The sequence below is a fragment of the Pelodiscus sinensis genome, chromosome 8, assembly GCF_052426305.1.
Source record: "Pelodiscus sinensis isolate ZL-2025 chromosome 8, ASM5242630v1, whole genome shotgun sequence".
NCBI lineage: Eukaryota > Metazoa > Chordata > Testudines > Trionychidae > Pelodiscus > Pelodiscus sinensis.
The window spans coordinates 71,952,764-71,975,189 of record NC_143059.1 but is presented as its reverse complement, the minus strand read 5'-3'; the positions used below and the strand labels follow the sequence as shown (position 1 = coordinate 71,975,189).

Sequence of the window (22,426 nt, the reverse complement as noted above, 5' to 3'; positions counted from 1 at the left end):
ACCGAGTCGGTCCCCTTCTGCCCCACCCAAGCCCTTCCCTGTGTACTTGAAGCATTTGATTGGCACAGCCTTAGGGCTATTCTCCTATAGAGCTTGACAGGGCCAAGTGAGAGCTGGGCCCAGTCTTGAGGTTCATTGCAAAACGCAGCCCTGCTCGAATTCACAGAAAGGCTCAAAGTCCAGATGAGCCAAGGGTAGCTCTTGGGGAGCCCTCTTCAGGGGAGGAGGGGACTTACCATTTCAGGTGACTGTCTGCCGTTAGCTTGGTTTTGGTGTTCAATTCCAATCAGAAACTCCAGAGTAAAACTCAGAAATCAAGCCCGTGTGACCTGAAACCAAAAGGCACCTGTGCAAAATAGTGGTTTCCCCCAGGGCTCTCTTTCTACTAGTGTTTTCAAGTATTGGCTGTCAGCTTGGACTGACATGGCCACAATAACTCAAATGACACCTGTCAACACAGGGCTCCTGAGAACCTTGGTGGTTCCTCCTTATAGCGACGTGGCTTCTTGGCTAACCCAGGGGGTAGTGGTGGGGCACACATGCATTTAATTTCAGACCGGTTTTAATTACGGAAGTAAAATCCCATTTAATTGGTTAACCGGTTAAATGCAGTGGTTAACCAGTTAACTGATTAAAGGCGGGGTGAGCTGCTCCTTAGTTTAAACCACATGATCTTTCAAATCCATATAGATTTATTAAAATAAAATGTGTGGAAGTCTGATTCATAGGAGCAGTTGAAATTAAAAGCCAATAATGATGGCTTCTGGAGACCTAATCAATGGATATTTTTCTGGTTTCCCCTTTATTTTAAACTGTAAATTGCATCCATTCTTCTATCTGAGGGTATGTAATCACAGTACCTAGGACATCAAATCCCTCCACTTCCCCGGCCCTCAAATGAAAAATCTGGGACATCTATACAAAGCTGTATTATGCCCTTGAAATGATTCTGAAATGCTGTATGTAGAGATTTTCCCAATCTTTTACAAAAGACGGCTGCACTTCTTAGGAAAACTTGCAGGCACATTTCCCTCTCATGGATTTATCTATCAGACGTTACTGAAAAAATGTGAAGGTTAAGGACTGTATCGAATGTGTATTTGAAGATAAAAGTGAATTAAGTTTCATGGTGAACTTTTGCCCTGTGGAACATTCAGTTCAGTTTCTTTCTTTTTTGGAGCCCGCTCATATGAGGGGTGTTTAAATTAACGGACAGGCTTGCAAAGCCAAATGTGGAAGTTCAGGGAATCCTCATTAATTAATCTGAAGGGATAAATTTCCATTCTGCCACCTGGGTTGGAAAATTGTCAGCATCCATGAGTTAGAAGTGTCTGGAATTCAGTCGATTTGGGAGACCTCTAGAACCAGCACCCTTTTTTCCTTATGGGAAGGGGTAGGTGAGAGACCTAATTGCTCGGCATTGCCCCCTCTGGATGACTTCTTAGTAAAGGTGGTACCCTTCCTTGCTGGAAGGTTGGATGTACGTGGGGCACCAAAACGGGAGAACTGAAACTGGCTGCAGAGGGCTCCTCTTTGTGCATCCAGCCAAAGGGGGTGAGCTCAGTGGAATATCTGTTATAGGAAGAGACACCATAAGAAGCTGACTCGGTCACATGCTGGTTAGTTGGCGTTTGTGGGGGTGTGTGTGATACTAAATCACGTTCAAACAACTTCTTTGCAGATACAGAGCAAATCAGGGAGACTTTGCGGAGAGGGCTCGAGATTAACAGCAAACCTGTTCTACCTCCAATAAATGCACAAAGACAGAATGGGTTGAATCATGACCGAGCACCGTAAGTATGATCCTGTGCTCTTCAGAAAGGGGAGAGTAGCAGAGCTCACAGGGAAAACAAGATGACAGCTGGGGGGGCCATTACATGGGGAGCAGGGGAAAGGACAACAGTGAGTACTTGCCACCTAGAAACTCAGAGGCAGACTAATTGTTCAGGGTGGTTTAATGGTAGAGTAATTCAAGGGAGATCTTATACAGTAGGATTGTGTCCCAAAAGAAGTCTGTTGGCTTGAGTTCTTTGAAGTTGGACTGGAAAAGGCACCGGAGAACAAAGCTGCAGTATCCTCCAGAGAGTTAGCTGGACTAGGGAATATTAAATCTTTTTCCTAAGTAACTTGGTGAGTGCATGGCAAATGGTCTACTTCAGGGTTTGGCAACCTAGAGAGCCTGATGTGGCTTTTCTGGAGCCCCAGCTCAGCCCCCTCAAACTCTCCCTGCAGCAGGCAGCCAGCGCTGGTGCTACAGCCTTATGGCCCCTGCAAGATTGGAACACCAGTGCTGGAGGAGAAAGTCCCGAGCCTCTGCACGGGATCTGGCGTGCGGGGAACAAAATGGCTCAGTCCACCACCCTTTTCCTTCCCCCGGTGTGCAGAACATCGGGAACCAGCAGTGGGTCTGTGTGCGCTACCGTTTTCTTTCCTCTGGGAAACACTTCCTGGAGGCTTCCCCTGCAAATCCTTCCTGGCACATGGGAGCAGAGGGAGGCCGTGTTATATGCAGCACGAAAGCAAGTAAGTGGCCCCCCGAACCCTCATGCCCATACCCCCACACCTCCTCACTTCTCCCCCCGGCCAGACACCCTGTCCCAACCCCTCCCAGCCCCCTGGCCAGACAGCCTACTCCCAGACCTTGCACCTGCACCCTACCTCCTACTCAGACCTTGCACCCTCACCCCTTCCTCCGCCCCACGTCCCACCCAGATCCTGCACTCCCATCCCTATCCCATTCACTGGCAGCCCTGTCCCACACACTGGACCCCTCATTTTTGGCCCCACCCCAGAGCCATGGTGGGGACCTGCAAAATCCACTAACCCTGGGACCCCAGGAAAGTAAAACTTGTGTGAGGCTTTGAAGCTCAGTCCTCCCTGCCCCTCCCCCTAGTATGGGCCTGGCGCACCAGGGGAGTGAGGTGTTTCAGTTGGGGGCCACATCAGTGAGGGTTGGAGGTTTTGGAGGGTGTGTGTATGTATGTTTGGGGGTTTTTTTGCTTCTCCATTGTGTGGTCCCTGACTTTTCTGTGGTTCAGTGGCCCCCAACCCAAAAAAGGTTCCCCACTCCCGCCATAAATAAAGACAATGTTGAAATCTTTTGTGTTGGACAGAATATTTTACTTTATTTAAAAATGAAACCTGGCCAACAAGCCCCCAATTGGGGCCCACCCCCCATCTAACCACAGCATCATAACACTCCTGTATCCCCCCCCACACACCAACCCTCAGCCCATCATATACCTGAATCCCCTACCCTGCACCCTTATACCCTCACATCTTCAGACTCCTGCACCCCCACATGCCCAGCCCCCTGCCAGAAGATTGACAGAAGACCGCCTGACTGCCTGCATGAAGCTGGATTTGACAAGTTATGATGTAAACTCCAAAGAACTGTGTGAAAAGATGCAGCAGCAGAAGCCCCATTAAATAAAGTCTTTGACTACAATGTTTCGTTTATGCTACTATTAATCATTGTCGATTGTCAATAATATTAAGTTGTGTATTTTCAGTCATGCCAACGTGACTTCCTGTCTGGCTCTTTGTTGACCCTTGTTCTGAATTTTGATGTAGTTTGGCTCTTGGGTTTGGTTTGGCCTCCCAGCCAAACTATTCAGGATCCCCTGTCAGAGGCTCCAAGATCTACTGGTAGATCCTGATGGACTGGTTGGTGACTACTGGTCTACAGCATGTGCATTTTTGCCCTTTCGGGGGCTTCCCAAGCTACTTATACCTGCGACACCAATTGCCGTTCCCATTGGTACTGTTTTTCCTGAGAGAACAGTAGAGAGAGAGTGAGCTTAGCATTGCAGTCAAGCCTATTCGTACCACAATTTACCTACCGTGAATGTCTGTATCTGGAGGATCTCATTTTCTGGACTCAGTGCTTGTTTTCTCTTAGGGAGTAGCTGCTGCTAGTGGGTCTCCAAAGCAGCCATTAAAAGCAACAAACAGTAGGAGGGGATTGTCATCCAAATGTATCTTTGCTGCACGGTTCTCCTCTTTTTGCTACCTTTTTGTTCCCTTCTCCCACTCCAGCCTTTGTCCAAAGAATGGAGGTCAGTGTGAAATCCTCTCTTCTACATCGTGCCAGAAATGCTCGTTGTCCTTCCAACTGCTCCTTTCCCTCCACCTCCCGCTGTTTGCTGCTGTTCTTGTGCTAGGTCGTTCTTAACTGAAGCATCCTAGCCAATGCCGTGCCGTTCTTAGCACTTGCTTAGAGCCCTCCCATCCTTTTTCCTGTTTCCTTCTCTCTGTTCTCCGTTGGTCTGATTTAGACTGTAATCTTTTGGGTCACGGTGTCTCTGAGAGGCACGTTGCTAATTCCCAATGCGATATAAATATTAAGCATTGTGAAATACACGTGGTTTGGCTGTTTAAAAAAAAAAAAAAGCATTTGTGATTTTTCATCCCTTCAGAAATCATGCTTCGATTCAGTTTAATAATCATGGGGGGCCGGATTCTGACGTTCTTATTTATATTGAGTAACATCTTGCTCCATGAAGAGTGGCCCCATGAGAAATGTTTTGTTACTACTTGTGAGCGATCACATCTGCTCCTTGAAAGGTTGAAATTTACCAAAAATCGTCCCCTGATCTGCTATAGGATTGCTCATGAGTCCTGTGCTACTGGCATGGAATTAAATAGGCAATGCAACTCCTGTCTTCACAACATGTCAGGGACAGCAAAACATTTTGGGTCCTTGTCAGTTTGAGGAAGTGTCTGATATACATGCGCTAATATTGGACGGCAGCTGTAATTCAGACAAGACAGGCATTCAGGGATCAGATAAACAGGGCAGCACTGTGACAGAGCACTGAGGCATTGATGGGCACTTTAGCAAGGCTGAGAAGTGGAACACGTGCATAAATATTGACATGTGTTTTTAACGGCTTGAAGGCAAGGCGGAAGGTGAATCAAATATGAAACCTCCTGACCTTGGTAATGCCCATTGTAATGACTGTATCTCATTTCCTCATCTTACCAGCAGTTCCCCGAAACTGAAAGGATAACTGCTTGGCGGTCCATGCTTGCTTGGAAGATCAATATGTTACTCTGCAGTCTGTAGTTACAGCTCTGAAAACAGCCACCCTGTGACTCTCCTTCAGGGAAGACAGACTCTAGAGAGCAGTGTTTCTTTCTCGGAGTCACTTTGATGGTACCTAGCACCCTCTGTGTTAAGAGCTCTCCCCCACATCAAACAGCCATATGCTTCCCCATGTGTTCCAGTCTTGTTGCTTTCGGAGACATTGGCTTATAAAGAGGTTTTCACTTCGTACTGCTGCCGCTTTTTTCCCAGATCACTGCAGTCGTGGCAGAAAGTGCAGTGAAATCTCTCTCTGTCCTGGGAAAATGATTAATGTTGGAAACCGTGTTGACTAGTTTGCTTTAATTACCACAGTAGTAAACATCTCGTTTCAGATATGGGGCCGTCGTCTTTACTTATAAGCCTATTTAGCACATTTTCCCAGTATAGACATTCCTCCCCTAAGAGACACCATGAAGTACCCTTGGATTCTGAGCAGCATTAGGTCACGTGGTGGGAAGAGCTTCACCGCCACTGATACTAAAACTGCTGCAGCTGGTGCCGGTTCCATTTCTTTGAGGTGTGTGGACGAAATCAAATTTCCAGTCTTTATGCAAGTGTCAGGGGATGGGGAGAGCAAGGTTAAAAAGCAGGAGTCAGGTTTGGCCTGTGCTTGGAAGTCATCACGGTAATGAAACAGCACCGTGAGCCTGAGCCAGGTGTTTCTTTGCTGCGTGGACATAGCTTTAGCCTCTCCGTACCTCAGTTTCCACATCTGTAAGATGGGGGTAGTGGCTCTGCCGTCCCTCACGAGCGTGTTGTGAGGCTCGATCTACCGAATGCTGCTGATGGGGCTAGCGTGTGATCATGTACTGTCGCGTGTCCACCAGACCATAAAATATCTACTTACGCCTTTGCTGGAAGCCGTGCGAACCAGTCTGATGCTGTGGGTGACCCTTCAGGAACGGGACAAAAGTATGCTCCGCCATGCAGCTGCAGCACCAGTCACAGTGCTGGACTTTTCTTGTGTTGTTGTTACTGCAGACCGAGTAGTTTCTTGTCTCGTACAGATATGACTGGAAGCTCTCCGCAGGCTAAGTCCATTGGACAATGGTTTTTCACAGTGGTTTAGTTCTTTTCAAACTCTGTTCATAGAAATTCAATACAAATGACTCGTCATCTTTAAGGATATTAAAAGGCAGGTAATTGACTAATCGAGTTGTCGATACAATTGGTATCGACTCCATGATTAGTTGATAAGGAAGCTGCTTATTCATTCGGAAGGAGCTGCCCCCGCTGCGGCGCCGCAGTTCAGACGTAGTTGGAGCTGGGCGCACAGGCAGCCCAGCTCCTCCAACATTTAAACTGCAGAGGCATCGTGGGGTTAGGTCCCGGACAGCTCGAGCCAGGACTGAGCTGGGCTTGCTCAGCAGCCTCTGCCTGTGGGCATCCCCAGGCTGTTCAGCAGTAGCCCCTGTTTGCCGTGCCCGAGCTGGCCACAGGCAGAGGCTCCTGTTGGAGCAGCCTCTGTTGTCAGCCAGCCTGGTCCATGGCAGTGGGGAGAAGGCAGCTCCTCTCTGGGACTCCCCACAGACAGAGGCTGCTGCCAGAGCAGCCTCCCCACCCTGCTGCTGCCTCTGGGGGCAGGCAGCACCAGGGGGACAGTGCTGGGAGGAACCGGCTTTTGAGCCAGCTCCCCCCAGCACTGACTCCTGTTTCTCTCTCCCCCCCCCCCCCCCCCACCCCTGCCTCTGATGCAAAGGCAGCAAGGCGGGGGAAGCAAGTAGTCAACAGCTCACTTACATCCCTAGTAATGATTTATTTGGACCATAGCTAACAGAACTCTGCTTCGCTGCTTAGGAAGAATTGGGCTTATATGCACAAATACGCTTACTAGCATGCGTTACTTGCTGGATAGGGCCCCCAGCATGGTAGGTGCTTTCCAGACAGACAAGAAGGCCTGGTCCCTGTTCCATGAAGCTCAGAGTCTAAGCCAAAAGGACTCTGCACAGGAGCCAGCTGCTGCTCTAACTCCTGGTGTAAAGTATCAGTGGCACTTGTAGAGTCAAGCTTTGTTCTCTCATTTCTGAACATGGTAAATAGATCCTGGGAAGAGACCTTAAGAGCCTGGGAAGAGAACCCTCACTACCCCACTGAGAGGAAGGGGCGTGTTCTTTCCGCTCCGCAGATGAGGAAGTCCAGGATAACTAACTTGCTCAGGGCCAGAATTGGAGCCTGAGAGTTGTTAATTCCTAGTCCCCTTTCTGAACCTCTAGGTATGACCGGGTCGGCCACTCCCTGCTCAGCAGCGCCCCTCAGTCGGCACTCCACCCCCGGGCTCAGTCACTCGCTCTGCCGCCCCTCGCGCTCATCGGGAGCTTCCGCCCCTCTCCTTTGTGTGACAGTCGGTTCTCTCCGCTCTTCCTGCTCTTTCCCTGGACTGCTTCCTGCCCTCCCCCCTTGCAGCAGGGAGTGTGTCTGCAGGATTCCCCCCCCCCCTTGCCAGCTCCCCAGCTTGACAGCAGACTCCACCTGTTTCTGCCCAGATGAGCTTTATCCCTCGTTAGGCCTCATTGTACCTAGCTCCTCTCCAGGTGCAGCCTACAGCTGATTGGCCTCTTGCCTATAACCTCTCCAGGGCTAGTGTGAGCTGAACAGGACTGTGGGACTTGTAAGTGCTGCATCAGTAAAAGGGTGAAAGTCAGCAGCTAAAGGACAGGATAGAAATCTGCAACTAGTGAAGGGAGGTAGTGTACTAGCCAAGATTAAAATAGCAGTGACTCACTGTACCTTTCACCCAATTCCCCAGTGAGCTGCCCCCATTTCTCAACAAAGGTTTAAGCAACAGAGTGAGGCCTCCTGTTACAGGCTGAATTACTGCGGCAAAATACAATATTGCCTGCCCATCCTACTCGGCAGTATTGGGTTTAGCTCTCTTCATCCAGAGACCTCAGGTAGCCTCAAGAATTAGAACAGCAGTTGTCACTGCAGCAGGGAAAGTCCTCTGTCTGTCTCTCTTTGGCTTCAGTTCATAGTTGGAATGAAGTAAGCTCTGTCTCGGATGGAGGCCGAGGTATAGGGATCCTCACATCCTGCTGGCCAGACAGTCCTGGTTCATGGAATGTTTAACAGTGTGGGCCCATCACCAGTTAGGGCAGGGGTGGAAATCACACGTCCGAGCCTGGGCTCACTGCACCTCCTGGCCTGGTGTTTGGACAGGCATCAGAATAACAATGCTCATGCCCTGCTCCATTGAGAAAACCCTTAACCAAAGCAGAATCTGTCACCCAGCCAAATGGAGAAGCGCTTCCCTCTGGGTACAACTCTGCCAGCATTCTCCAGATTCTTTGGGTGGACTGACTCCTATCCCTGAAGGCTTCAGGTCTGCTGTTAGTTCGCTGTGGGGGCAGTTAGCAGTCGTAAGCGCTGTCCTTCCGCCTGTGGAAGTATGTTCCATCTTTGTCCACCCAGCTGCTGTATGGTTTATGAAAGGCTTGATCAGACCTTGCCAGCAGTCCTTACTCTGATGCTTCCACGGAACCGTCACCTCATTCTCAGTGTTCATAGGGCCACCTTTCAAACATAGGGCCACATGCCCTAGTTTGGAAAAAAGAAGATTAAGGGGGGACATGATAGCGGTTTTCAAATATCTAAAAGGGTGTCACAAGGAGGAAGGAGAAAATTTGTTCCTCTTGGTTTCTGAGGACAGGACAAGGAGTAATGGGCTTAAAGTGCAGCAGGGGAGGTTTAGATTGGACATTAGGAAAAAATTCCTAACTGTCAGGGTGGTCAAATATTGGAATAAATTGCCAAGGGAGGTGGTGGAATCTCCCTCTCTGGAGATATTTAAGAACAGGTTAGATAGACATCTGTCAGGGATGGTGTAGGTGGAGCTTGGTCCTGCCTTGAGGGCGGGGGGCTGGACTCGATGACCTCTTGAGGTCCCTTCCGGTCCTATTATTCTATGATTCTATGCCATGGTTCACCTGCCCAAGAAGTTTGCATTCTTCGTGGCCATTGCTTTGTCCAGGAGGGTCAGTGAACTAGAAGCCACCATGGTAGACCCTCCATATATAGTGTTCCACAAAGAGAAAGTTTTCTCTTCATGTACGCCTCCCGATTTCTCCCCAGGGAGGTTTGAGTTCCACATCAATCAAATGATACTTACCTGTATTTTTCCTGAAACCCATCACTTCCTCCAAAGACAACCGGGTTCACTCCCTTGATGTCCGGTGTCCTGGCATTCTGCCTGCAAAGAAGCCACTCCCACAAGAGAAACTGAGATTTTGTATTGCCCTAGCAGGTCACATGGCCAAGCCATCTCCTCCCCAAGGCTTTCCAAGAGGGTTTTGGGACGCATCTTAGAAAGCTACAAAATAGTAAAAAACCACCCTCCCCACGGCAGGTATTACAGCTTATTCCTCAGGGGCACACGCTCCTGTGTCTGTCTGACCTCCCACCACCGGACGTTGTTAGGCTGGTAACCTGGAGTTCTGTCCACTCGCACTTTGCACACTGCACTCTGGTTCAGTGTTTCTCTCACTGTGCTCCGCGGAGTCTTGGAGACATCCCCAGGGGCTCCGTGAGGTTGACAAACTGGAAACATCGATAGGTACAGCACATACAATCAGTGGACCGCTGGGGCTCCGCATAAATTTTTATGCATGTAAAGGGCTCCAGAGCCCAAAAAGTTTGAGAACCGCTGCTCTAGTTCATGTATTGGCTGTAGGCACAGTGGTAGGAATGGCCTTGTGGCAAGCATCTTTTGCTGCTAGCCTCCTCGTGTCCTCTTCCAGTCTGAACGCTGCTTGCCGGTTGCCCGCGTGTGCAATCCATCTAAGGGCCAGCACTCAGAGTGGAGGTTACTTGCTATATTAGGAGGTGCTTTGAGATTTCGTCCTTATCTGTCTTCCACTCCCAATCCTTCATCAACTACTGTTCAGATCCGGTTGGATTTGCAATAACAGAAGGAACTGGAGCGGCGTTGGCTTGCACTGCCTCTATTATACCCTCTGTCGGGAGTACAGGGTGAGTTATAGCATACGTGTATCAACAAACACTGCTTGGCAGAATGTCTGGACTTGGACTCATGGCATGCATGAATAGCCGTGTGTGGAATACAGATAGGGTCCAAACTACGCTATGAACCACCAGTTACAGCAAGTGACCTGCACTTTTTGTAGCCAGCATGGCCTTTGCCTTGATTGAGACTTTTGGCGCTTCTAGTAATGTGGTGTTCAACAATCCCCAGTTACCATTCACATCTTTCTGATTAGATTGTTCTTTCAGCTGATAGCTTTCAGCTTGGTGACATTTTTACAGCACCCAGTGTATCAATTACTGGTCTGGACTCTGGTCTGTTTGCACACACATGTGCAATCAATTCACTTGTACCTAAGCTGCCCTTAATGTTTCCGTGCTGTGGTCACCTTCCTCTTGGGCTGCAGGATGAGAGCAGATCCAGGATCCCCCACTTTGGCTGGGACACTGGCTGAGTTAGGAAATATTTCGACCTCCCGAGGGTGCGTTAGTGCTGGCAGTGTGAGCCCTCTCGCACGTCAGTCCCCCATGACCACTCAGCTTGTCTTCTCAGTCTGCAGCTCTTACTCCGGCCATTGCCATTGACCAGATGCAGGGGCATTCCGGGGTGTTAGTACATTTCGGGGGTATCACCAGGCATAAGCCTGAAGATTGAGTGACTGACTAATCAGCAACATAGCATAGCAAGCACCTGGGAATACACTGATGGTAAGGTGGTGGGGTGGGCTCCTGCGTGGCGTAGGGGATAGGGCACTCGCCTGGGGAGGATAGGGTCGTGGGTTCAAGTCTGGCCTCCCCCAGGTCAGGGCAGGGTGGCCAAAAGCCGAGCAGCCCCAGGGCAGGAGGCATAAGGGGCAGCCTGACAGTAAAGTGGTGGGGCAGATTCCCGCCTGGCCTGGTTGTGCTGCTGTCACAGCTTTCAGAGCTTGTTCTTCCATAGCTCATGCTGTCTGAGATGCAGAAAATGCTTGACAGGCATTCATGGGTTCAGCCTGGCAGCATCCCAGTGTGGGAAGGAAGCACTGTCTCGGTTCAACAGATGGGGAAACCGAGGCATAGAGAATTGTGATTTGCTCCAGTTCCCTTTGGGGATCCAGGGCAGAACCAGGAATGCAACTGGACTCCTGGTCCCAGTCCACTTTTAGCCACAGGGAAGAATCCCTCAGTGTATTGATGGCATTATCATGCCTTTTTCAAACTGGACTTGGGGGTGGGGGTGCCTTGTTGCTGCTCGTACTACATTCAGCTGATGCCCTTAGGGCCCCACTAGGCTGGAACGATGCAAAGCCATGCTACAGCAGTGGCCCCCCCAATAGCCAACTCTAAGCAGACAGGGCATGTAAATGGTGGCAAGGGGCAATGTTCAAGGGATATGCTCAAGGCCAAAACTGTGGGTCGGTGACAGAGCCGGGAATGAGCCCCGAGTCTCAGATCCGTGCCTTCACCAGGCATCGCTGTTCAACATCCCAAGCAAGCTGGTTAGTCTTGAGACCTATACAGTAGCTGTCATCAGGGCAGCTTGAGGAGAGGTTGCTATAAACACCACCTCTTTATAAAGAAGGGCCGTCCAAACTTGCACCTCCAAGTTTTCTGGGAGTCCAGTGGGCAGCTGCTATTTGGTATGAAAGGAAGCAGATTGCAGTCACCCTCCCCTTTTGATGTGGACTGAGGAGAGGACAGGCCCAAGGACGTGGCTACACAAGATGGAGCATCACATGCTGGACCTGACCTCTCTCCACCACCTCTTCTGCCTGCTTGAAGTAGGAGGGAGCTACAATCCCTGTGTGGCTACCCGTGCTCCGGAAGCCCAGATTTAGAAATCTGATGTGGCTTTGGCTAACCATTGCTGCTGTTCTTCATTCGCAAGATTTAAAAAAAAAACAAAACCAACAGATTCAGGCTGTTGGTAGAAACTGAAGCTGAAAAAAAAATAGTGAAAAGTCAGGTAAAGTCACCTTGGTAACTGCTGCAATGCACTCGCCCAGAATAAGGAGACATCAAACCCAGCTACAAACAGCTTTAAAGAAACAAAAAGAATTTAATCATCTAAAGAATTAATCTGACAACTGCCCACACTTACACCTCCCACCAGTCTTCAATCACTTAGAAATGTGCTTTAATCTCCTCCAACTCCCCTCCGGTTTCATAGAATGCTAGATGTGCAGTCCTCAAACTGGGGCATTTCCGGTACGCTGCTTACATTTAAACGTGCTGCCTTTCCAAACGCTGCAGCCCTGGCTTTTGCCGGTTTGTTTTTTCTGGACACAGAGAAACAAAACTTACTGATGTGGGTTGGATGAGTTGTTAAATCTGGAATAGACAAAAATTGCAACAATATACGTGGTAGTGAGCTTGATCTAAGTCAGAACAATAAAAATCACACTGACCATTGCTCGCTGATTTATTTGGTTGTGGGGTGGGGGACGCGAATGCTTATGGGAAAACAACAAGCATAAAATTGGAGAGATTGCTGCTAGAATCCGAAGCATTTCCAAGCTCTCCTTTAAAACCTGAAACTACAAACTGTGCTTGGCAGGGAGCCTATGCCATGAACTTCTTGTTAATAACTCCCCAGCAATTCCATCAATCCCTCCTCTGGACCGTCACCCTTTCTAAGGGCCAGAACAAAGATTTCCAGTCCCGCTGAAGGAATGTTGATGTCTCTTGCAGAGTTCTGTATCCAGTGCACACTCGGTAATCTGAAAGTCAGATCTAATCCTTGGCCTTTCTCTCCCGCCTTCCATTTGAGCATTTCACGGCACTTTACAAACCCCACTGTTAATTATTGCAATCTAAGGTTGTATCTCCACATCACAGCTGAGAAAACCATGGCTGAATTTAAAACCAAATCCAAGGCTTTGTTTCCACTGCAAAAAGGAGGAGGGGGATTGTTTTTGTTTTGTACCTTGAGTTAGGTGTCTCCAGAGAAAATCCTAGTGGAGACAAGACTACTCTAGATACTGATGTGTAGTAACTACATGATGTGTGGACACACAACCTGGCCAGAACAACCCATGTCGCAGTGTTCAGAAAGTTAGTGTAGACAGGGCCTAAACCTGGATACGGCTACCCCTGCTTTACTGTTCTTAACATAAGTAGATGCCACCAGCTGAGAGCTTGGGTGGCCACCCAGGAGAGATGCAGGTGCTGCCCAGTTGATTGGCAGAGCGCCCACAGCTGGCAACACGTGTTTCTACTGGTGGTGCACATCCACACATGCCTTGGTGCATGTAACACAATTTATTCTGCACATGGATGGAAAAAAATTAGACAGAACATTGGATGTCACCCCTAGGGCACAATCCAAGGAACAACCCACATTTCAAAGAAACAATAGACGCAGTGATTGTAATTAATTTGGAGAGACTTTTCGCTGAAGGGATTGCTAGTTGTTTGATGTTACTTAAAGTGTTAACCACTACATTGCTTCACACCTTCACCTTTTGAACAGAATGGCTGGTTACTGATTAATGAACAATCTGAAATAGTTAGGGCCTGAAAAAAGCTGTTAGTTGTATTTTGGAGTTATACATTAGACAGTGTTGGGTCGTGAGCACATAATGCTGAAGTAGCAGTCGCCATTTAAAAGCAAGAGTTTTTAATATGACCTACAGAGCCCAGCCCTTTGTAGGTGTGGGGGCTAATTAGGAATCGGAGCCTCATTGTGCTAAGACTAGTGAATCCAAAACAAAGGCCCCAACTCCAGAGAGTTTGCACACTTTAAGTTTGTGGCAAACGCTATGGAATTCTGTTCTGTAAATGCTTATCCCTTCGAAACCTCATTTCACTGACAGAAGCCCCTCAAAGCATCAACCACGCTGGGTAGAAAGAGGTCGCTATCCAGACTCTCATCTTTACTAATGGAATTGCTGACTAACTCTGGGTATGCCCACGTGTACACGCATTCTGAAAGTACATGTGTTTAAGATCTAAAATCTCTCATGTTTCTGGTGGCCAACATCCTGTTGGGGGAATTGGTAATGAATAATTGGAAACTGTAGATGACAGGCTAACTTTCCCACAGCTTAATGTGTATATAAGATCTGATAAGGAAGTTCAGGTAAACCTTAGGTTAAGGTCAATTGATCATTAATCAAGCATGCACTTCTTGGGTAATCAAACTGTAAAGTGTTTTCTTCGGTGTGTGGCCCACTCCAGTGTTTTAAGGCCCCACCTACACTGAGCAGTAACATGTTTTGCTGAACCAGTTTCAACTCTCAGGTTACGATTCTACAAAGGGATGTGTCTTCACTGCAGAGTTCATCTGGTGACTGCCACTCAGGTGATCAGCCCCCGGTTTAGCATAGGCTGGATATGAGAAATCATGCCGAGTTACTGCATCCTCACTGGTGCTACTGTCACCCAGGTCTGTCCCTAGGGCTCCAGGAGACCTGGACCATGGTCCTTTGTACTGCTCTGCTGGGAGAATATGTCCACCCTTCCAGGCACCAGGGGGCAGTGGGAGGGTTGGTATTTTGGAAAACCGCCAGTCCTGAAATTGTTTTAGTCTGTTTCCTCACTGCAGAGTGGAGGCAGGTTACTAGCTCTCATGAAAGCCTCACTTGGGTTTTAGCTTATAGCCCGAAGTGAGCCAGCTAGCCTGGGTTCAGAGCACCCCCTAACTCAGGGGTGAGAGCTCGGCATGTGGATGAGGAGGGAAGTTAGGGGTAACGTGCAGGTCACAGCCCTGGTTAATGCTGCAGTGAAGATGCCCCAACTCAGCCTCATTGGAGGACAAGCTGTTATATCTAAAAGGGAGTTGCGAGGAGGAGGAGGGAGAAGAATCGTTCTCCTTGGCCTCTGAGGCTAGGACAAGCAGCAATGGGCTTAAACTGCAGCAAGGGAGGTTTAGGTTGGACATTAAGAAAAACTTTGTGGTTAAACACTGGAATCAATTGCCTAGGGGGGTTGTGGAATCTCTATCCCTGGAGATATTGAAGAGCAGGTTGGACAGGCACCTGTCAGGGATGGTCTAGATTAGGGCTACTCAACATGTGGCCCGTGGGCCTCACACAGCTCGCAGCCCTCGGGGCAGTTTGGGTTTACACGGAGCTCAACACGCAGCGCACTGGTGAGATGGTTTGAACACGGCCTCCACTGGGAACATGCGCCACGGCGGCAAGGCGTCTCCCAGGCGGGTGAGCACTGAAAGACACAAGCGGACGGGCTGGCTGGAACAGATGGGTCCAGGTTGTCGGCGTTTCTAACCCCCAGGGAGGAAGTGCCGGGGCATTGTGGGAAGTGCTGGCTGCTTAGCCTTGTGGACAGAGCCTGTGAGGTGCTGACTGGCTCACTGACCTCGCTTGGGTCCAGTGCCGTGGCTTAAGGCTTAATCTTTGTATTCATGCCCATCTGTTTGAAAGAGGCTTTTTGCATATGTTTGCATATATTTGCATGTACATGTAACCACACGTAAGTTGCGGCCCTTGGCATGTGCTGTGACTATCCTTGTGGCCCCCGGAGCTTTCAGAGTTGAGTAGCCCTGATCTAGATGGTGCTTGGTCCTGCCGGGAGGGCAGGGGACTGGACTCGATGCCTCTCGAGGTCCCGTCCAGTTCTAGTGTTCTAGGATTCTATGATCCCAGTTCTTGCTGTATGCGACATGGCTGCACCTTGCAGCGTAAAAAGGCTCAAGCCATGTTTTAATTATGCTCCTGCACTGCACTGAGACTGTGTTCCATTGGTTTGGTCTGCCTTGCCGGATGGAAACACTTTTTAACTGACAGAGGTCAGGCGTTTGGAGTGTGGCCAGCTGGTGGTCTCCTCTCTTCTCTTCCCACCCCAACCAAGGACAGGGATTCTGTAACATAGATGGGTGTTCTCTATTGTCTCGGGATTGAGCGAGAAGGGAGATGTAAGCCCTGCCTCTTCGGTAAGTTGATGGTGCTCTGGGTCCCTCTTCCCAGGTAATTGGCCTCTTTGCTGTCTTCATCCCATCTTGTCCTTCATCCCCGTCCTAATCACTCAGTCCTTTGTGTTAGAAGTGGCGTTTGGAGGAGGGGGGTTCCTATTACATGTAATATCATTGGCCAGGACCCATCTTTTCCCATGTCCTCTACAAAGGCAAGGAATTACAGTGCCACTCTTTGAACATATAAAGTATTTGTTTGAGCCGATATTCTGAGATCAACCTGCTTATACTGAAGATTCTGTCTCGTGAAGTTTGTAATGGCAGAATGTAACCTTTAAGTTAATCAAACTCACTGTGTGCAAGGTACTGCCCTTGTAAAATAGAGTATAAAGCCTGCATTGTTTTAAAGCAGCTCTACTTCAAAGGGAAAACGGTCTACAAATATTGTGCGAGTTATGTGTAGTTTTTGTACTTTGAATATTGTACTTAATGCTAGCAGAAGGAGGGAGAGTGTTTAAGAACTGGTTATGCAACATCTAAAGCCTTTGGTTAGTCTGGTGAGGGAAAGCGCTAGGTTGATTCAGGTTGTCTCTGCTATGGGTCTCTAAAGCTAAGCTTCTAGAGCAATGAGTCAGTGCAGCACAGAGCTTTGCAGATAGCCACATTTCATAAAGAATCTCAAAAATGGGGCTGGGGTGACCTGCTAGATCCTGCAGGCTTTGCCTCTGCCCATGCAGCGTTGTACTTCGCAGAACCGTGCTTCGGGCTTCATGATATCCTTGTATTCCCATTCTTTATTAAACTTTATTTCCAAACTTTACACTCTCTGGACCAAGATGAAGCATTACATGCTAGGGTCTGTGGGCCGCACTTGTAAAATGGAGACCTGGGTGGCTTGCATATGTTATGTCTTTCTATCGAGCGGTCGTTGTGTGCTTGCGTTAGCCAGCTTTCACGTGACTGCTCTACAGAACCATTGGCTTTCCCTGCTGCCTTTTCACAAGGCCGACGCTGACTGCGGCGTGGGTCTCCGGTTGTGAAGAGAAACACTCTGGTTTTTTTCCCCTTAGAAGCCGTAAGGATAGTTTAGAGAGCGAGAGCTCGGCAGCTATCATTCCTCATGAGCTGATCCGCACAAGACAGCTTGAGAGCGTCCACCTGAAATTCAACCAGGAGTCCGGTGCCCTGATCCCACTGTGTCTAAGGTGAGAAGAGCTGGTTTCTTTCTGAACTCTGTGCCAGGGGTTTGCAGTTCTGCCTGGCAGTCATCTTGTGCTGGTTTTACCAGCCCAGAGCTGAGATACTTGGCCAAAAACATTAGAAACAGATGGAACCGTCCTCAGACATAAGGAAGAGTCCCATGTAGCTCAGACTTGCCTCTTTCACCAATGGAAGTTGGTCCAATAAAAGATACTCACACACCTTGGTTTTTTTAGGTGCACCTACGTTCATGCCGAAATTCTTCCTTACTCTTTTCGTTTTGCATGTTTTAGGTTGGGAGGTTGAAACAGCGGGGGGAGGGAGGGGGTTGGATCACACTAATGCTGCTAAGCATTTTATCAAACGGAGGGATGGCTCCTAAGGTCCTGTCACAGAAATCCTTTAAAACATTGACTTGTGCATTTATAGGCCAACATTTGCCATCGGCTGTGCACAGAATTTTGTATAGGCAAATTCTGTCACTTGTACACCTGCGTGCTCAAAATGTTGCACGCACACATTATATTGTAGAGATTGTCTCTTGAGACACTGTGCCCAAGGAGGGGGTCAGCGGTTTGATCAGTTAGTGACCCATTTAAATTGACAGAAAATTTAGCTACAAGCTGTACCTCCCTGGTCCGGCACCCTCGGGACATGGCCAGCCCTGACCCAGGGAATCAGCCGGACCAGGGGATGTCAAGGCCGGCTCCAGCGGCAGCAAAGGGGCCGGCATTGACCAAGTAGGGACCTGAAGGGGATGCCGTGAAGCCCTGCCGTCGGGAGCGCACCAAGCCCCACAGCCGCTGGGCTGCCCTCCGAGCCCTGGCTACTGGGCTGAGCTGCTGCTTTGGACAGAAATTCAAGAGAGTTCCGGCCTTCCAAGTGTCAGACTAAACTGAAGGCTGCTAATTCCTCCCGGGTTAACAATAATCACTTGTGTTGACTACAATAAAGGACACGGTGACTCGCTTAGCAAGCCCCTAACCCATTTCCCCTTCCGAGGTACTGGTCAGGCTCATAGCACTAGAGATTTATCATTTGAATTGTGCAACATCCTCAGATTAAGGGCTTGTCTACTACGGATGTGAAAGGTTAACCGTGAGGGCTGGAGCAGCTCAGGGGCCAGCCCCGGACAAGGGCTCTTCCCCTGCCTCCCACGTTATCATGTTTAAACGGTTAAACAATGAAATGGGATTTTACATCCCTGTTGTCTGCATGGGGACATCCGGAAAGGTTCATCCAAGTGACAAAAGGTGTCAAATTTGCAGTGGATTAGTTACATCACATTAAACCCCTATGTGAACACCTACATTCAGAATTAAGACCACAAAAATGTGAGAGTTTAACTTAGCCACTGCAAAGTCACACTTCTAGTTAATTCAGATTATTTTGCCTGGGTGTCTCATGTAGACAAGCCCTAAGTTTGAGGAGGACAGGTAGACTTGTGGCAACTGTGCAGAGCTAGGAAGAGGTGCTGGATTCTCTCGGTGGTGGTTACAGAAGGGCGCACGAGAAGTCACTTAACTTTGACTTTAATTAGCGCCAGCTATAAAATGGGGATAATGTATTTGCATCTCACTGAGGCAGTGAACATCAGGGCCTTTGGGCTGACTTGAGATTCCCCCATAAAAACACCATAATTAAAAAGTAATATTCGTTATAGATGAACATGTATATTTTCTCCTAAACATTTTGTTGAAGTTGAGTCCTCTGGTACAGACTAAATCTAATAAGTTACTAGGTAATGGATTAATGGATAACATAATCTACCAATCTGTAGAAGCTAGGGCCAGCTCGTTATCCGAGGGGACTGCTTTGCATCACCAGCAAAGAGCTACAAATTCTGGACTCAGTCCTGCTGGTGTTCTGTGAGCTAGTAGCAGTACTGGGCCTTGTGCATGAGTGGCCCGTGGGGCTGGTTGGGGGTATGTGCAAATGGGGTCCAATTCAGTCTTCCTCATGTAGAAGCCTTGTAATTGGGAAGCGCAGGGCCTTGAGTCGGGGGGCGAGGGCAGATGTGCACTTCCAGAAGAGACTTGTGATCCGCAGTTAAGAGACACGCCGGGAACGCCATTGGGCTATGTGGTTATTGGGCTATGTTGTATCCCTAAGAGCCATCACAGACGCTCCCTTGTATACCTAGGGGTGGGTCTGTACTGACCTGTGTGTGACCTCTCCATTTTCATGCATTCTCTTCTCCAGGGGCAGGCTGCTACATGGACGGCACTTTACATATAAAAGCATTACAGGGGATACCGCAATCACGTTTGTATCGACAGGAGTAGAAGGAGCCTTTGCTACCGAGGAGCATCCTTATGCAGCACATGGGCCTTGGTTGCAAGTAAGAGCCTCCATTTTTCTTCTTCTCTCTTCCCTCCTTTCTTTTCAGCACCTTCAGAAACAATCCCTTTGTACAGGTGTCTCTGGCCTAAAACCCTTACCATAAACTCCTACATCGGGCTGCAGCTTTTCTACTGATAATCCCGATTGTTACATGGTACGCAGTCGCTTCAGAAGCAATGACAAATGCAGAACGGTCCCAGTTATGTGAATGGAATTTGAAGTAGCAAATATGGGTTGGCAGTTTCTCTTCCCTTACATGAATACTGCAATTTTCATCTCTGAGCCTCAGATCATTTCACAAATTCTCCATGTTTTGGTTCATTCCTCCTTCCACTAGAGGGCAAACACCTTAGGGGTGTAACATGACCAGGAATTAGCCAGGACCATCAAGATTAACAGTTTACTTGTGGAGGGAAATTATGGGCTCTCACCCTAACCCCAGAAGTGTCCAGGAACTGTGTTTTACATGGTCCCCAAAATAGAGCGCTAACCACAGCGCATCATCCTATCGCATCCTCCCCACCTCAGCCCACCACACAATTTCCTGCACCAGCTCCCTGGATTGTCCTTGGTTTCCCCATCCGCCTAGTAACAAGGGTTAAACCCTGGTTCACTTAAGGCCGCCAATGGTGGGCTGATGTTGCCATTTCCTAATCTTGCTTATGGCCAAGCAGAAATACACTTTTTGCCAGAATAAAATCGCTTTGGGAGGCTCTGCTCAGAAAAGTTAGATTTCTAAAGAATTAGCTGTTTGGTGCACATCCCCACCCCCACCCAGGGTGTACTCCTGTTTAAACGCTGGCTTGGATCCCACTATTCCAGTATCCAATTAAGCTGCCCTGTCTACTTTTCAAGGCATTGCAGTGTGTGTGTTCACAGATCTGCCAGAAACGAGACGTGCAAAAGTTCAACTCCTAAAGGAACTGGCTCTTGGTAGAACCCGTACACAGTGCGCTCTCTGAAGTTGCTGGCTTTGAGTTTGGAGCATGGGTAGCCCAGCACTCCTGCAATGATTAACAGCCAACGGTCGGTTTAAAGGGTGGGTCATTCACTGGGAGGTGCTTGTGCTGACCCACATATGACACGCACGAGCTTGTGCCTGTGGTAACTCCAAACAGAACAGCATTTGCTTGAGTTGACACCCCGTCCTGACGTGTATTCATGTGTAGAGCAGCCAGGTAGCCTGTGGCAGGTGGAGAACGGCAATAATTAGCCTTCCTTCAGACATAGAACTAATACTCACCCTTAGCTAACGCCCAGTCGTCTGTTACTGGGACCTGAAGATTTACTGGAGTTTCATGGGGCTACTGGGAGGTAGGGTCCCCATCTTGCCTCCTGCACTGGGGAACTTCTCTGCTCTTCTGATGTGACCTGCTCCCCTTGCTGCTGGTCACTGCCCAGTCCCGTTGAGTGCCAGCAGAGGTAAGGAGATCAAGCTGCAGATAGGCAGGGCCCAGCAAGGAGCACTGAAGGGCACACACCATTGGGAACAGCTGGTGGGGTGCCTGAGACTCTTGACTCAGTGAGAGGAAGGAGGGGTCTTTTTCGCGTGAGCAGCAGCTGAGGGGTTGCGTGAAGATGTGAGGTCCTAAAGACAAGCCCTTTGGCTCCAGCCTACGTGGCAAGAGAAGGTGCGATTCACAGGAGACATGATGGCGACCTCCAGGCCAGGTTCTCCTCTTCGCTGCTGGAGAGCAGGGCAGGCACCATCCAAATAAAGCCTGGGGTTTGAGCCCCCCAATCCCTGCGCACCCTCCTGCACCCCAGCCCAGAGCCTGTCCCCAAAGCCTGCACCCCCCCGTCAGAATCCTTGCTCCTCAACCCTCAGCCCTGAGCCTCCTGCCACACTCAGAACCCAGTGGCCCCACCCCTCCCCATGAACTTTGTTGTGTGCCAATATGGCCTCACCGCTGTGCCTCACGACACCTCCACCGTGGTGCACAGCAGAGAATTCAGTCTGCTCGGGGTGGGCAAAATTAGAGGAAGCCCTGCTGGAGTCCGGCCAGCTCCTCAGTACAGTGACCCTCCTGGTAGCGAACCTCTAGAGCCCTCCAGCACTTCCATCAGAATTGTAAGGTGTCTGAATGCTGCAGTTGGAAGGAGCGCCAGGCCCTGGAACAGTTGCCCCCCTTTGTCACCCTGTCCTCCCGTCGGCAGGCCTGCCTGCACCCTACTTCCTGCCCAAACCCTGCAGTACCCCCGGCCCCTCCTGCAACTACTTTGCCAATATAGGTGCTTGGCTGGGGCTCTGTGGAAAGGTTTGCCTTGTGCGGGGGGGCTGTGGGCCAGAAAATTGGAGAACCGCTGGTTTAGTCAGGAGCAGACTCTTGGTGCTGCAGCTTCACCCCGAGAGGGAGACCTCACACGCACAGCCAGCATATTACAGAGCCATCGTGACTTTCATCCTTGCAGAATTTAGCATTTCTAACATGGCTGGGCACACGCGGGTTTCTGGAGGGGCGGCCAAACCTTGGACCTTCGGTTTCACTTGAACCCCCCTAAGTGCAGTGATAGAATTGTGGACTTGCTCTCTGGTGCCTTTGCAAGTGAGATGTGGGACAATTTAGCAAGGGATCTGCAGAGCCACCGGACTGTGTGAAATGGAGCCGGAGTCTCTCAGCTGCAAGTTGTGGGCAGGCAGGATCTGACCTGGAAAGCCCCCGGTGTGGTGTGGTGTGGGCTGTGCAGAGTTGAAGGAAATGTTCTGGAAGCCCCAGCTGGACTCCTGAGCGGTTGCTTATGAATATTGCAAACCGCCAGTACAAAGGCTGAACGATGCTCCAGTGTGTGAAACTGGTTGCAGCAGGTCTGGAGGGTGGAATATCTGCGCCCAGGTGCTGAACTCTGAAAACGGGGGGGCTTCTCTGGAGGGAACACGAACAGGTACCCTCCCCAGCTGGTTTGCTTCCCCAGTCGTGGCCAAAAGGTTTCACAAGAGGAAAGGGCACACCCAGCTTTGTGCAGAA

The 22,426-nt window shown here is 49.4% G+C and overlaps 1 protein-coding gene across 3 annotated transcripts in view; it reads left to right on the top strand.

Moving 5' to 3' along the window:
* Positions 1–22,426, top strand: part of SUFU (SUFU negative regulator of hedgehog signaling) — a 106,668-nt gene that overhangs the window by 68,529 nt on the left and 15,713 nt on the right. For 2 of the 3 annotated variants that reach the window (XM_075935577.2, XM_075935576.2), the window contains exons 8-10: positions 1,682–1,793; positions 16,988–17,122; positions 19,320–19,458. In XM_075935577.2, coding sequence (XP_075791692.1) covers positions 1,682–1,793; positions 16,988–17,122; positions 19,320–19,458 — 386 coding nt within the window. The other variant, XM_089780230.1, reaches the window with a different exon arrangement.